Raw genomic sequence first — 17,276 nt, 5'->3', positions numbered from 1 at the left:
CATTTAAAGATGACAAATGTAATAAAACAAGATTATTACAACACGTTTTCTAGAATAGATCATTAGTTTTATATAATGGAGCCACTACTTCAAGTATTTTGCACATTTTGTTACGTAATTCTAAGTTTACCGTTTATTTACAGTTTATTTATTTTAAATAAAATATATAAAGAATCAAAAATTATGTCCAAATACATTTTCTAATCTCATATTATAATCTTTTTTTTTTAAAAAAATTTTCTTTTAAATAAAACTTTTTTTTTTCATGTTCTTTGGAATGATTTTTTCATGTCCTATGGAACGGTTTCAACAAAATATAAAACAGCACAACATTTCCAACGTTGATAATAAACGGAAATGTTCTTGAGCAGAAAATCAGCATATTAGAATGATTTTATTTATGTGTGTATATAGATGGCACCCATTGAATGGTCCTGAAAGTGTTTCGAGTGAATTACTTGTTCTTCCGTTGCTCCTCACGATGTTGATGCACTTTCCTGAGGTGTTTGACCCCCACTGTTGCACAAAGCTCCATGAAATGTCAATTACGTTTACACTGCAGTGAATCAGTCCTGACAGAGCCTTTAGCACAATACAATAGCTCAACGTGACAGCCAATAGCTGCAGCCCGCAGGGGAGTCAGCTGACCCACTCCAGCCAATCAGATCGCTTGTTTTCCTGTGTGTGCACGTTTTTATTCCACAGAGGCTTTGAACTGAGCGGTCAGCAAAAAACCAAGTGTTCTTAATCTGCAGAGTTTCTCCCTATAATCACTTGTTTACAGGATCAGGCAGCATCTGTAATGAATATTACAGTGTGGCCACATAAATCAGCGTTATCAGATGGGCTCTTGATGCCAGCACAGAAATACAGCCGAAACCTTTCAGATTCTCAGCACAACAAAATTAATATCGCCGGCAGCTGCGATCTGAAAGCGACCACACTGCGCTGTGTGTGTGTGTGTGCGTGTTTGTGCACCTGCATGTTGCAGATTTTTGTTTATTGTTCAGTTGGGTCGAATCATTTTTTTTTTCTTCTTTCATTTAATTTTTTTTTCTTCCTGTAGTCCACTAACAATGCTTATAATAAAGTTTATTTCCACTAAAACAGTCCGTTTTTTCATGACCACTTTCTCTGTTGCTTTGAATATGGGCTTTTTATAAAACATTGCCTTGATGCTTTCCATTAAATGATCTGAAATGTGTCGTTGTGTTTGGTTCAGATCAGACCAAAATCATCAGGGATCTTATTATGAACTAATAATATCTTTATCACCTCACTTTGACTGGACAAACCAGGTTTCTGAATGCAGGCATCATTAATGTATATATGTGGGCGGTTGTATTAATGAATTCACATATTGTAACTTCGATGGATGTTTTTGCTGCTTTGCATCTCACTTGCGTGGGAAGTTCTGAGTTACGTTAGGTTTTCATCATATAATGAACTTTTTTCAAAAGATAAAGGAAAATATATAATTATACGACCATTTTAAAGTTTCATGTTGACTTCTGTTTGTATTTTTCTGTGTATAGATATTGATAAGATCTAATGGTGAACTCCGCGGGACTCTCTTCGGGTCATTTGTGGGTTAATGCAGTTTATTTGATGAGTGTAATTGTGATGTTGTTTTGTCAGTGGTCAGAAGAGGCCTGTGCCGCCCACCTGACGCAGAGAGACGGCTACCAGGCAAGCACTCAGTGTCAACTCAAAGACCAGCTGTACCAGGAGATCATCAATTACTTCGACAAGGGCAAGGTAACGACTACTTACAATAAGTTCACAACATCTGCTTTAGTCATGTTGACCTGTACCTTAAGTAATGCATCTGTTTTCAGAATAGTGCAACTTTTTAGCTGTTTTATGGTTCAACTAACAATGACCTTCTGAACTGCAGTAATTAAAACTTATTCTACTTAATTGTCCTCTCGACTCTGTGTTCCTTTGGGAAGTTTTTCATTTTGGAAAGCTGAATTGATCTGATGGTTCATTTCTATGAACTGATTAAAAACAAAAACAGTTTAGAGGCTCATTTGAGTCATCACTAATTTATGTTCCCTGAAGTCCCTGCATGTCGTTGTGTCTTCTGTTTTTTTTTTTTTTTTTTTTTTTTTAGTTTTTTTTTTTTTTTTTGTAAAATAATAATGTAATTAAATGCAGTTCATCATTGCTGCTGATGCAGTCATATGATATAGAATATTTCTTCTTGTTGGTTTTATTTTGTGTAAATATAAAATTTGATGCTGTCAACCTCCTAATTGTGATCATCACCGTTTTATTCAAATGTAGTATAGCATATTTTTCCATATGTGTGTGTGTGTGTGTGTGTGTGTGTGTGTGTGTGTGTGTGTGTGTGTGTGTGTGTGTGTGTGTGTGTTTTAAACAATGAGAAACACTTTTATGGTGGCAGCATCAAATTATAATATTAAAAATATATTTTGTTCAATTATATATACAAAAACTATGTAATTATTTTATATAAAAAAAGCAATTAGGATGGCAGTATCAAATTTATTAAATATTTTGTATATATAAGCAGTTTCTTTAAAAAACAGTGAGAATCGTTAATAGCATGGCAGCATTAAATAAAAATAATATTAAATAATTGTAAATATTTGTATGATTTACATATTTTTAAATATTTAAAATACAATATAAATATACAGAAAAATTTATATATACACATACATTATGTAATATTTTTAAAAAAAAAAAAAATTTGTGGGATCTTTATATTATTAGTTATTGAAACAAAAATATATAAAGCATTATACATTGCATATTATATTTTACATGTTCTAAAACAGCAGTTTGGATATATAAATAATTATATATATATATATATATATATATATATATATATATATATATATATATATATATATATATGTATATATGTATGTATGTATATATATAGTTTTTTTTTTTTTTTTACTTGTTTAAGAATTAACATGACTAGATTAACTATTATATAATGCCAGGTTTTCTGTGTCTCTCATCATGTGACCTGCATGCCTTTAAACGCGTCCTGCAGCTGTGGTACTGAGTGAATCTGCAGCAGTCTGTGGAACAGACAGGTGACCCACCGAGAGGCAGATTATTGGCTACATCTCTATTAGTCTGACAGGCTGGACAGAGGAGCTGGGGGCGATTTGATGGTTATAGGGGCCAGGCGGAGATCTGCGCCCAGCGTAGAGGTCTCTCAGTGGGGGACTCTTATCGAATCCGCTGCCCTGGACTGGACCCCATTACTGGGCTCAGCGGCTCAAAATCTTGACTGATAGAAAGCACACAAGAGAATTGAACAGGAAAGTGTGTGCAGTCAGTCAGTCCTGGAAATCGAGATGAGGAGCAGCTCTGGGCCGTAGTTCTTCTGTTCAACACATTTTATGGGAATTATTCCAGCTTTTCAGAGAGTCTATTTTAAACACGGCTCAGACTGCTGGGACATACCCACATGTCACAGCTGAACGTCTCCTGAGAGCCGAGACAGGAAGACACAGTCACATAAACTGCTCCTACTCTTTCCCTGTATTTTCCCTTAAAGCATTGAAATATTTCTGATAATCTTCGCCTCCAACAAAGCTTGTCTTGTAGCCTTGCTTACAGATTCAAAAATGCTACATCTAGGGTGATTGTTTTTAACTAAAATTGAAACTAAAATAAATCCCATTAACAAAATGTTTTGGTTACTTGAAATAAAATAAAATATGAATGGCTTTTAATTTCAGCTAGTTGTTTAACTTGATGTAAATTAATAAATACTAATTAAATAATGTGTGGGTGTGTATATGGGTCAAAGATGAAAAAGGGTTTGGTTTTTCCCCCCCCCCCCAAAAAAAAAAAAAAATGTAATTGCAATTTTGTTTTGGTTTTTCTGAGCAAAAAGTAAATATCATACATTTTTCCTTGATTTACAGAAGAGACCCACTAAAATGTCATTCAGTGTAACTATCTTGTCAGGCATATTTACAACAAAAATCAATGTATGACATATTAAAAGACTAATTATTTTCACCCCAAATACTAATTAAATACTAATCCTGGGTTTTGCCCATTTATCAGTAAGAATTTTTTTACTCATTTAAAACACAGTCAAATTTAATATGCTCCCTTCTTCTTTTATATATTTTAATATGTACATGTCACAATTAGCATGTTGTTTGAATTTTTACATAAATATTGTGTTACACTGAATGAAGTTAAACATTATTTCAACCAAATTTTGACATTTTATTCTCCAAAAACTTATTTGAAACCTTAAAAGTAGACGCTTTACTTACATTTAATGTGCTTTCTATGGACATAAAATCACTTTTGTACATTTCTTTTGATGTGGACAGCTTAATGTCTTTGACCCATATATACATTCCTAAGTATTCGTGCTGAAAATTTCAGTGTGGTACGCATGTGTAAAAGAGTGATTGTTTGCAAATCTAGGTTTTATACTGTAAATGTAGGCTATGGCATCTCTTTTAATATTTAATGTTGTTTCCTGCATGACCACAATTTGGTTAATATCAGACTATTTTTGTGCACAGTCAGTGCCATAATTGATGCAAACATGACTTTGGTTCTGATAATTGTAATAACCAAACTTAGATTCTGTTGATTTTTGCAAGAATGGAATATTCTCATTGCATAACTTACTGTAAATTTAAGTCTGTTTCTCACAAAAAAATAAAAAGGGGGATTGCTTCAGAAGACTGGGAATTCAAGCACATGAAGTCATGTGGGCTAGGTTTATACTGTAGATTTTATAGTCTTATTTGGTGTTTTTGAAAGCCTTTTTTATGGAAAGAGATGCTTGTAAATATTCTCCCTTGGTTTTCCACAACAGTGTACAGTTTGAGACGTCTTGAGGTTGTGTAAATAATGACACAGTTTTCATTCTGAGGTGAACTATTCCTTTAGTGCACTGCAGTCTCGACAGGAACACTGAGGAAAGTAATTTTCTTGCTGAACATGTGGTCTTATATTACAGTGCAAGTTTTGCTTTATACGCCGTACTTGCTTTATTCTTCCTCCAGTCTGAATAACTAATCCACATCATCTCCTACAGACTGCAGATACTATTACTGGTAGCTTTCTCAAAAATAATGCACTGCAGATATTGATATATAATCACAGTCTCTCCCTCTCTGTGCCGCCAGGATGCACTCAAAGTTTCAATTGAAGAATTAGTTATATATCAGATCCTGTGCAGCAGAAGTGTAATGCTAGGCTTTATTTACACTTGGCATTTGAAGTTATAAGTCTGATATGAGAGAATGTCAGAGCTGAGGAATAACCGTATTACTGTTTAGATCAGGTCATGGATATTGACTCATTTAAGGACACCTGCTCCACCCAAAGAAATAGCATGCCGCATTATATATGTAATGCTTTATACTCTCACAATTTAAGGCTTTAAAAGGTCAGAAAGTCTTAAATAGTCTTAAATAAAAAGGCATGAAGTGACGGCATTAAATATTGCATGCACTGCAAAAAAAAAAAAAAAAAAGTTTTTCAATACAAATATGAAAACATTCGAAACTCAAGATACATTCACTTAAGATGCGAGTTGAAGAAATGAAGTCTTGTTTTTTGAGAAAGTGAAAAAAAAATTAAATGAGTCTGTGCTTAAAACTTAGAATAAATATCTGTCAGTTAAGTATAAAGTGTACAGTAAAAGTTATTTCATTTTTTTTTTTTTCGAGTTAAGCTATTTATTTGTACATTAAAAGATAAAATATATTGAGATCAGTTGGAAGTTATATTTTCATACATGTTGCTTATTCAACTCATTGTGTTCTCCTTAGACCTCTACATTAAGAGAACATAGATATATTGTATTCCCTTTAATTTATGATCTTAAATGTCTTAAAAAGTCTTAAATTCACCTTCATGAAACTTGCACCATACCTGATATAATAATTCACTTTTTTTGTACAAAACAGTTTACAACTTCCATTGGATGTGCATTACTGTGCATGCAATTTTTCTGTTTGTTTTTACAGAGGAATGGGTCAGAGTAATATCCCATGCCTGGTAATCCTAGAACATTCCTTTAATGATGTCTTAAATATTTAACACGATCAGCGTGGTGCAGCTGGGTAATTTTTGTATCCGCTTCAACATAAATCTCAGAAAGCACGTTTTGTTTGACAGTCAGCTCACAGTGCATTGTTCACAGATGGTTAGAAGGATATCACAGCACTGTGTTTTGACATAATGAGCTCCAAAGATGACGTCTGATGTGTGTTTTGGTGCTCTGTGTTCAGATGTGGGAGGAGGCCATTATCCTGGGGAAGGAGTTAGCCGAACAGTACGAGAACGAGATGTTTGACTTTGAGCAGCTGAGCGCTTTACTGGTACGTACAAACTTTCTCTCTCAAGGTTTTACAATGAAACAAACAATTGATGAGTCGTTCAGACTGTTATAGTTCACCAAAGTAGCTAAATTGGCCTAATATAAATGATCAGAGGGGTTTAATGAGTTTCTGCATTTTGTTCATTATTGGTTTGTCTAATTGGCAACAAATAACAAATTGATCCATTCAGACACAAACAACGATTGTGGTCTGATTTTATTTGAAATGAACTGTTTTCACATTTTGCAGAATCCTGAAGTTTGTGAGTAACTTTCATTGTAACTCTTCACATGTTGATCTCAACCTGTTTTTATTACTTGTTTGGATATTCTTATGTAGTTCCACACAAACTGGTATGTGTATGTAATTTTATTGTTTTATATATAAAATATTATATATAAAAATATTTGTATTATGTTTTTTTTTTTTTAAATAAAACAGGAAGGAAATTATTATTATTATTATTATTCATTGTTATCTTTTTTATTTAATTTTAAATTTATATATGTGTGTGTGTGTGTGTGTGTGTGTGTATAATTTAATATTAAATAAAACATGATATTTTTATATTTGCATTTTTATCTTATTTTATTATTTAACCTATTTATTATTATTTTTATATTTATATAGTAATGTTAGTAAATTGTCAAATTAACTGAGCTAAGTATATTAATTATGCAACATAGCAACGCCCTGGCAACCATCCATAATACCATATCACCAGCTGTTGAACAGGAAAATGTATTTCTGGTCATTAAAGAGTGTTTGTAACTGAGCTGTTCAGCACTGATGATCTGATCGTCTCTGTGTCTCTCAGAGGAAGCAGGCTCAGTTTTATGAGAACATCGTGAAAGTGATCAGACCAAAGCCGGACTACTTTGCTGTAGGTTATTATGGACTGGGCTTCCCCTCGTTCCTGCGGGTGAGAATTACTCTTATAATCCTGAATCTTTCATATTTCACCATCACCATGGAGATCTCTGCTTCTTTTTGTAAATTGTGAATTTGTCTGATATATTTTCAAAGGCCTGGAAATCAGTTACTGGTTTCTTTGTGTGGCTTCTCCAAACTCACTGCTTCATTCAGATACAGACAATTTTATGTCCCGGGGTTGATTTGTATTAAAACTGACAGATTTATTTTTCCTTTTGATATATGAAGGTCAATTTTTTTACCATGCCTTCACCATTATACCTCTCTCCTCTCTGTCAAAGACACAGAACTTCAATCTTACAATATAAAATTTGATTTTTAAACTATGATAATAACTATGTTTTTGAAATTTCACAAATTTCAAAAACATCTCAATATTTTTTTAAATAATTAAGTTCATAAAGTTATTTATATTCTACTATTATCATTATCATCATTAGCTTCTTCCCAAATCTTTCAATTCCACTTTGCTGCTGAAATCCATTGTTTTAAGGTTGTAAAAAATATATAAAATAACTAAAAATTAATAAAAAACGTTTATTAAATATTACTTGTTATTATTTTCACATATATATATATATATATATATATATATATATATATATATATATATATATATTTGAATTAATTATTTGTATTTAAAGAATTCAGTTATATTATTCAGTTCAGTAATTGTTGTTATTTTTATTTTTATATTAGTTTATTACCAAATCTGTTTCAATTCTACTCTGTCACTATAATCCCATTTTTTTTTTATGTTTATGAAATGACCAAAAATAATTTCAATATTTATTAAATAGTATTTATTAAATTAATAAAAATTTTTGTTTCAATTATGATTATGATTATTATTTAATTTTTAGATTATTGTATTACCAATATATTTCAGTTCCATTTTGAAGACTCTAAAAAGTCTTTAAAAAAATTTCAAAACAACCGAAACCATCTCAATATTTACTAAATATTTATTAAATTAATTCAATTATTTTCATTTGATTCAGTTTTATTAGTCAATTAAATAAAATTAATGTGTTTGCATATCTAGATTCTTTTATTACCAAATCTATTTCAGTTCCACTCAAATCCCATGTTTCGTTAGCTGATGACATGACTTTTTAAATGTGCTCTTGACAGACTCTCATCTAAACTGTCTCATGGGTGAAACCAAAACAATGGTATTATACAGCAAATAAAATGCTATCAAAGCTACGTGCAGTAAAGATCAGTCATAAAAGCAGAAAGTATGAATGTTCTGTTGACTCAAGTGTATGGTTTGTATTCTCTGTATATAGTATCTATATATTCCCTGCCTGAATCGTTCATGATGAAACAGAATCATTCACCTTCCACAGAACACGCGTGTGTTTAAGGCTGTGGTTGTGCACTGAATCGCTACATTTGTAATTCTGTTAATACTCTTCCAGCCGCCTGGAGTCATGCATCTCCCACCAGCCATCCTGGGAACAAAAAATAAATCGGCATCTGAAGACCAGTCGCTTCCTGCTAGTGTTGACATGTGGCTCCGTGGAGAGAAGCTCTGCCTTTTAAAACTCTCTCCTTAAAGTGGCACTTTTGTATGCGTGCAGAGTCGTGCGAACGCAGCCGTTTTGTTCCGCCGTGCTTGGAATCACTGGCGCTGTGAAAACACCCGTCGAGAGCACAGTGCAATTTGTCACCTTATCGCTCAAAGCAGATTTGAGAACGGCCCTGGGCATATTTCACCTCCAGTTCACATTTCACTAATTGAGCAGCTGAAATATGTTCGTGCATGCAGGGAGTGTGTGTGTGTGTAACTCAGTTTTCATATTGAATACTATCACGCTGCGTTGTCCTATTGCGAAATATTAAATGTGATCATGCATTGTTCAACAATAAACACTTCAGTTCCATGCATGTTGGTAATTTAGTATCCCGTTCCGTCGCTGGCATATTTCTCAGCGTGTGTGTGGGTGTTTGTGTGCACACAGCGGTCTGTGTGTAGTTGTTCGCACAGATGCTGTGAATGGAAACATATTGACGGTGTTGTAGGTGGGCGCAGATGATTGACGCTGTCTTTATGGGAATGTGCAATAATTGAGTGTTTCCACACTGCCAAACGCCTCGAAATTATAGCCACGGTGGCTATTTTGAGATTCAACATTCAAACTCTAAGAAATACAGAATGAGCTTATCTGAGTGATGAGCTTCTGTTTTGTGTCATTTTACTGTTTTCATAAAATCTTTGGATTCATAGATGATGATGACTGAATGGTCTAGATTTGTGGTTATCAGCTGCAATTGAGTATTTATTACTGATAATCAGAAAATCAGAATCAGAAAGAGCTTTATTGCCAAGTATGCTTACGCATACAAGGAATTTGTTTAAGTGACATAAGCTTCCAGTACACACAGACAACAACAACACACACACAAAAAAACAAAAAAAACAAATTGCAAATAAATAAATTGTATGAACATTTGTGCTATAGATGATAATGGAATAGAATAGAGTAAGATGCAGAGATGTACTTGGATGGAGGGGTAACAAATTACTTATTTACTTCTGGTGGTTTTTGTGTCATTTTACTGTTTTAATAAAAACATTTATATTTATCACTGTTTTAATATTTGCATTACATAGATATAAACTTGCAATTCTAAGAAAACAATGCAAGTTTCGATCTTGCAAAGTCCAGAGTTTACATAACTGCATTTTATATCTCACAATTATTTTTCATTTGCAATTAAGAGTTTATATCTCACAATTTTGACTTTTCTTCTCAGAATCACAGTTTTGCATTTATATCTTGCAAAAAAAAATAAATTGAATTGCAAGATATAAACCCAGAATAATGAGATTTCTATATTGTAATCCTATTTTATTTATTTATTTATTTTCAGAATTGCAAGAAAAAAACTAGTCTAAGTTAGTCACAAGTATGTTTTTTTAAAAACAGGCTTTCATCAGTATCACAAATTTGTATCTGTTTAATTGATAAGATTCCCTATTAAGATACAGAATAAAACACTGAAGAGTTTGATTGGATGCACAGCCTTTGACATTGACAACAAAAGTTAAGGGAAGAATTTTATCCATTCTTTTAGAAATTCAAAAGTCTATTTATCTGATCTATGCGTGATTACATGGTTAGTTGCATTTTATTATTTGGCATTGCAAAAAATACAATGTCTGCGACCCTGAGAACCACCAGTTCTGATAAGAGTTCTGTTGGCTGTTTAATGCATTATAATAATATGCACATTTTTCTTTATTGTTATTCTCTTGTTAGATATGCTTCACTGATAGATGCTCCAGAAAACATATTTAAATGTTTTTATTTTTGTCTCGTTTTTCCATTTAGATGCTGCTGTTTTAAATCATATCTGGATGTGTTAGTACTCATCTCTGGCCTTTTTGTGTTTTTGATTATTACTTTTTTGTTATATTTCTGTTTGTTTTTTTCAATCTGATGTGTTAATTAAATTGTGCTTTATTTAGAAAATGTGATGCTTTGAAATTCATATATGCAAATATTATTCAAAGATTTTGGCGGTGAGCACAGAGAAGTTGTCAAAATAAATCAGAAAAGGAAAGGTTAATCTGGAGATGAGAATGTCTGCTGCGGGTGTTTTTCAGAATAAGATGTTCATCTATCGGGGGAAGGAGTATGAGCGGCGGGAGGACTTTGAGGCCAGACTTCTCACTCAGCTTCCCAACGCTGAGAAGATGAAGACCACAACCCCTCCCACCGAGGACATCAGGAGCTCCTCTGGACAGTGTATCCTCCAGTGTCACTCGCAGCACGTGCTGACAACAACAACAGAAATCTGTTTTGTTTGTCCTCAGTTCTCCAAATTGTCCTTTTTATTGTTTCTTAGTTTGGTCCAAATAGACATTCAGTGTTTCACAGTGAAGCCCATCCTAGAACTGCCACCAAAGTTCCAGAACAAACCTGTGTCAGAGCAGCTATCTATCTATCTATCTAACCAACCATCCAACCTGTCTGTCTGTCTATCTAGCTGTCTGTCTGTCCGTCTGTCTGTCTTGTGACCTATCTGTTGGTTTGTCTGTCGTTCTAATTATCTGTCTATCGATCATTCTGTTGTTTCACTCTTTGTTCTCTTTTTTTTGTCGACTCACCCAGCTGATTAAAATGGAGTGTGTGTGATAGTGTGATGGGTCAGTAAACCGGTGGGCAGATCTCTGGGGTTTGTGTGTTTCCGAGCGACTCACCCAGCTGATTAAAATGGAAATGTGCAGTGAGCAAACAGTGTTTGACCTTACTACACTCCTCTGTGCTTTAATAAATCACTCGCACACACACCTGCAGCGGAAGCATAATTCTGTTTCAGGCTAAATTCTGTGCCACGGGGTAAACAGCACCATTATCACCAATCTTGATAAAGCGTCGGAGGTGGCTTACCGCAGCCAATCAGAGCCGCCATTGAGCATGAAAAGCAATTAAAACTCACTATTTACACACAATTCTGAGTAAATAAGCATCAGAGCCAAAGGTCACATGACAGGATGTGATTTCTATGAGCTTACTAGAGCGTGAACGTGTAGAGAAGCTTAAGGGGTGGATAACTTCAGTGATTGAACGTTGGCCTGATCTCCCATGTCACAGTTGAGGTTTATTTTTGCGTCTCTCCTCTCATGCCCCGGGCTGCATCTCTCTCCCCTGCAGCTAATACATTTGTAAATATTGTAATTGGTTATCTGTGTCTTTTTCAATCCGATTTGAATCCATTCAGAGCCCAGTCCAGAGGCACGACTCTAGGCATGTTAGCGCCATCATGCTAATTTAGGTGAGTTGCACAAACCTGACTGCAACTGGAGTATTCAGAATTGGATTTTAGTGGATTTGTGAACTGGGAAGATCAAATGGTGTAAATGTTCACCTTAATTCCCTCTCTTTCTTTTGCTTTTAATAGCAAAACAGTTATTTTCTCATTCAGGTGTAATGGCATAGAGAAATATGACGCCTGTACTCATCTTCGCTCTAGTCTGAATGGGTTTGCAGCTTGTTCTTACCAAGAACTGACAAGAAAGAGACCAACTGACTGATATGTAAAGCCACCAAGTAGAGTTTACGTTCCATATGTGACCCTGGAGCACAAAACCAGTCATATGTCGCACAGGTATATTTGTAGCATTAGCCCACAATACACTGTATGGGTGAAAATTATCGAATTTTCTTTTATTCCAAAATCATTAGGATATTAGTAAAGATCATGTTCCATGAAGATATTTTGTAAATCTCCTAGCATAAATAAATCAAAACTTAATTTCTGATTAGTAATAATGTTAAGAACTTCATTTGGATAACTTTTATTATTTTTTTTATTCTTTTTGCACCCTCAGATTCCAGATTTTCAGATATTGTCCTGTCTTAAAAAACCATATATCAATGGAAAGCTTATTTATTCAGCTTTCAGATGATGTATAAATCTCAATTTAAAAAAATTGACCCATATGACTGGTTTTATGGTTTAAGGTCACATATAAGAGCGGGTTTATCTAAAATGCATGACAACATAAATTCTAGAAGGGCTGTTAAAGGGATAGTTCACCCAAAACCTTGCTTCTGTGGAACACAGAAGATATTACGAAAGTTGGTAAACAACCAGTTTTGGCTCTCATTGTATGGTTGAAAACACTTCAAATATCTCCTTTTATGTTCCACAGTAGAAAGAACAACATACTGTAAGAGTGAGCAAAATGTTTGATTTTTTATTCTTGAGTCAACTATCCCTTTAAATATCCATTCATTGATTCATACTGTGACTCTTTCTGTAGCTGTTGAACAGTACGTGAGTTTAATTATTGTTGTCATGCAGTTGTGCTTTCAGAAATCTGAAATAGTGCGTAAGCTGCTCCATTGAATCATTTCCTCAACAGAAGCACCACTGAAATTAGTATTATTATCTTTTATTATATTTCAAATGTCTGCAGATCTACTCGGACTCAAAAACATTTAAGCATTTTCTCGAGAAATGACAACAAAGCATATATATTGTCCTTCTTTTTGTCAAATGCTGAGCTTCTTTTATTTAGACATCAGCAGTTGGCAAAAATAAATTAATTATGAAGTTTCACTCCCACTGCTGGGAAGATTACTTACCCGTTTTGTGCAATGTGCACAAAAGCACTGGATTTCCAGCAGGCTACTCACAACTGGTGTCATGTTAACTGTGCGTAGTCATCAGTCATTCACACTCGTTCATCTCTCACCCAGTGTTTTGTTCAGACTCTCATTCAGTGACAGGCGTATTTGTTCAGTAAGTTTGTCCACTCAATGATAGGCTCTTTCACAGGCAGCACTAAAAAGCTGTCTAGTTGGGCTACAGTCAGTTTTTAAATGCCCAAAAATCTGCAAAGCTGTCAGACTCTTTACAAAGAATAGACTCACTACTTTGCATTGTCACATAATGATCAAGATGCTGACGAGTCATGGTAGTAAACTTCATTAAACAGAACATTCACAGTATTGCCCAAAATATCAGTAAACTGTGAATGATCAAGATGCTGACGAGTCATGGTAGTAAACTTCATTCAAGAGCACTTGTCCAGTGTTTACATTTCCTCTTTTCAAAGAACGTCCTTGATGGAGTGGGATTGTTGTTTCTTTCCTGCTGTGTTTCAGTGTTTTTAATCATCATCCAGGCTGCTTTTAGAAGCACACACATGCATCTCCTGGCTCTTGACCCAAAGCAACCCTCTCAAAACCACTAAACGCTCTGAGAATGAATCATTCGCATTTTATTTTTCAGCTTTTACACCGTGAATGAAGTCCAGAAATTCCAGTATTCACGGCCAGTCCGGAAAGGAGAGAAAGATCCGGACAATGAGTTTGCTGTGAGTTTCCTTTTTCTTTTCAATGAATAAAGCATTTCTCCTTTTGTTATTTCACTCAGCGCTTGTGTAAAGTGCTCTGCAGTTCCTCGTTTAGAAGAACTCAGAACTGTTTTTCTAATGGCCATTTGTAAAAACCTTTTAAGATGGCTTCACATCAAGTTATTACAGCGGGATGTCAAACCTGAGAACACGGCACCATTATATTAAAATATAAAGTCTGTCCCACCTCCATGACCTCCACTTACATCTGCTATTGGTAAACATCCATTAAAAGCCAGTAAATGGAGGCTTAAATTGAAGAAAAAAAAAGCACGCAGGAATAAATTGCGGCCACTCTTTAACTGAAATGTGGCCCTTTGCTAAAAGCTTTCATTATGCTAACTGTTCACTTAATGTTTTGCTAAATTTTTCCCATTCTTCCAAAAGAACATGTGGATTGAAAGGACGACTTACGTAACCGCCTATAAGCTGCCCGGCATCCTGCGCTGGTTTGAAGTTGTGTCTGCCTCAGCGGTGAGTATGACAGCTTTAGCATCCGCAGTGGTTCATTATATCACAGATTCTTGATGCTTTGAAGGAAAATGAGAAGCCTTCACCTGTTTCACTTGACCTCCAATGAGCTCTGATACAGTTGATTTGACCCATCTCACCTTCGTCTGCAATATATACTGTATATTTAACCCGTCTTATTCTCACCATATTCTAAAGACCCAGAGGCATTTATTGAAGGGTGAAAAGGTTCCAAAATCTCAGCATTGTAGCACCAACTTGTCCATTAATAAAAATATATATGTTCTTTGTCTGCCTAATTTTTAATGCAAGGACGAATTTGTAAGATGGACCACAAAAAACTTACGAGTACATTTCAAGAATCTTTTACAGAATTGTTTGTACAAAAAAGCTTATCTTTTTTTCATCCAAGTTGAATTTTATAAAATGTTTGTTTTTATTAGATTGAATTGTATTGTTGACTGATTAATCTGTAATGATATGGCAGTACATTACAATAATAATACATACAACTACAACACCATATTGTAATTCTCAGCATATTCATTCAATTTTTTTTTTCTTAAGAAAGAAGTTTTAAGAAGCTCACAAGAAAGTCCCTAAGTGCAATTCTTCAAAAGTTCTCAAATATGTTCATAAGAACATCTTATGTTTTTTTCTTAAAAAGAAAATGACAAGCTTTGGTGTTATCTGATTGTATTGCACAGTTCTTGGTAAGACTTGCTGATCAGTTCAATGAAAAATACTTCAAAAGCCATTTTTTGGACTGCATGAATATTAAGTGTGCACTATTTTTGACGCTACAGGAATTCACTACTCAAAGTTGCATTTTTAATGCATTTTGTACTTTCTATAGATATTTTTAAAGAGCTTGTCTCAAGAAAGAGGGATCTGTTGCAGTTGATTTGCATGCCGTCTTGTTCGCACTCCCTCTAGAGTGAGCACAACTTACTGTGGTGCTCACATGAAATACTTAATTATACAATTAAAAATGTAGAGTTGTTACTGAATTTCTGATTCAGCTAAGTCACCTCAATGGCGATCATTGTTTACATGCATCAGTGGTGTTTGTCTGCATCCCTAGTAATATGTAGTTGTATGCTTTAATGCTCAATATTTAATACAAAGCAATACATTTATAAAACATTTACCTTTAAGACAAGTTAAAGGGCAGTGCAGTCAAATCAATAATATTACTCAGTGTTAAGTATCTTTTGAACCTCAAAATGAAAACAGGCCTGTCTGGCTCTAACTACAATCCATTACAGCAGACCTAGCCTGTCTAACTCTCTCTTTCCATCATCCTATTCTGATCATGTCGTCCTGAATCTGTCCTGCGCTGAGGGAATTGTGGTTGCGTGTGCTGGCACGAATATTTGACTGTGCTGCGGCTCTAGCATCATGTGATACCCAGACTGCATGCCCTGGTGTTTATCTAGTTTGTTCTAATTTGCACCGTCTCTTTTTAGCTCTCCTTCTCACCGTCTCACCGTGATTGTTTTCTCTGACAACACTCTCATGTGCTTTCCTTCTCATTAGCCTTCCTGGCACGAGTTTCTCGAGATAGACACATCCGAGCGTCTGTCTCTCAAACTGATTTCAGATCCTGTCACAGATGCATTATGGGACCCAGATATTCGGAGGGAACATGTTAACCCAATCATTAGTCCATCAGTAAACGGTTCGGTTTTGAATATGACACATAATTTGACTTGAAAATATGCTCTTGATGTTCCGCTGCTCATTAGTGGAGTTTGTTTGTTGGATTGCAACTTTGGTTGTTGCGTAACAGTAGCGTGGTAGACAGCCGCTTAAAGTAAGAGTCATCCTTTGCCACTTTGCATTGTAAATATTTCCTGCTTGTTTGTTTTATTCATAAATTATCTTTTTGCTTCTTTCTCCAGGAGGAAATTAGTCCGCTGGAAAACGCTATGGAGACAATGCAGCTGACCAATGAGAAAATCAGCAACATGGTCCAACGCTATTTAAATGACTCCAGCCTTCCCATCAACCCCCTCTCTATGTTCCTCAACGGCATAGTGGACCCAGCTGTCATGGGCGGTTTTACTAATTATGAGAAGGTATGTGATTATTCTGGTAATTATTGCCAAATTGTGTCACGGCACAAAAATTAAACACAGTGAACCAAGAGAATTTGAATGTATAAACTATTTTAGCCATTTTATATCATGAAAGTCTTCTCATCAAAGCTGCATTTATGTGATTAAAATACAGAACATTTTTAAATATTTTTGCAACTCAAAATAACTGTTTTCTATGTGAATATATTGTAAAATGTAATTTATTCCTGTGATCAAAGCTGAATTTTCAGCATCATTACTCCAATCTTCAGTGTCTTTCTTCAGTGTGATTCTTTAGAAATCAGTATGCTGATATGCTGCTCAAAGCCATGTATTAACATCATCAATGTTGGAAATAGTTGTGCTCCTCCATATTTTAGTGGAAACATTTCTTTCAGGATTCTGTAAATGACTGTTAGTTCACCATAACCGATGAAGACCTCAACATCATTTAACCAGAAAGTTCTAAAGAACAACATGGAACAAAACAGAAAGCTTTTCTACCATTATAAATGTCTTTACTGTCACTTTTGATCAAGTTAATGCATCCTTGCTGAGTAA

General features: G+C 34.6%; 1 protein-coding gene across 1 annotated transcript in view; it reads left to right on the top strand.

Moving 5' to 3' along the window:
- dock1 (dedicator of cytokinesis 1) overlaps window positions 1-17,276 on the top strand; it is a 238,154-nt gene that overhangs the window by 197,087 nt on the left and 23,791 nt on the right. The window contains exons 38-45 of the mRNA XM_042735997.1: window positions 1,639-1,758; window positions 6,264-6,353; window positions 7,171-7,275; window positions 10,903-11,044; window positions 11,159-11,233; window positions 14,033-14,124; window positions 14,551-14,637; window positions 16,539-16,715. Coding sequence (XP_042591931.1) covers window positions 1,639-1,758; window positions 6,264-6,353; window positions 7,171-7,275; window positions 10,903-11,044; window positions 11,159-11,233; window positions 14,033-14,124; window positions 14,551-14,637; window positions 16,539-16,715 — 888 coding nt within the window. The remainder of the gene's footprint in view (window positions 1-1,638; window positions 1,759-6,263; window positions 6,354-7,170; window positions 7,276-10,902; window positions 11,045-11,158; window positions 11,234-14,032; window positions 14,125-14,550; window positions 14,638-16,538; window positions 16,716-17,276) is intronic.

The sequence above is a fragment of the Cyprinus carpio genome, chromosome B12 (genome assembly GCF_018340385.1).
Source record: "Cyprinus carpio isolate SPL01 chromosome B12, ASM1834038v1, whole genome shotgun sequence".
In the NCBI taxonomy this organism is placed as follows: Eukaryota; Metazoa; Chordata; class Actinopteri; order Cypriniformes; family Cyprinidae; genus Cyprinus; species Cyprinus carpio.
Note: the sequence above shows the minus strand (reverse complement) of the source record. Positions and strands in the feature narration are given on the sequence as shown.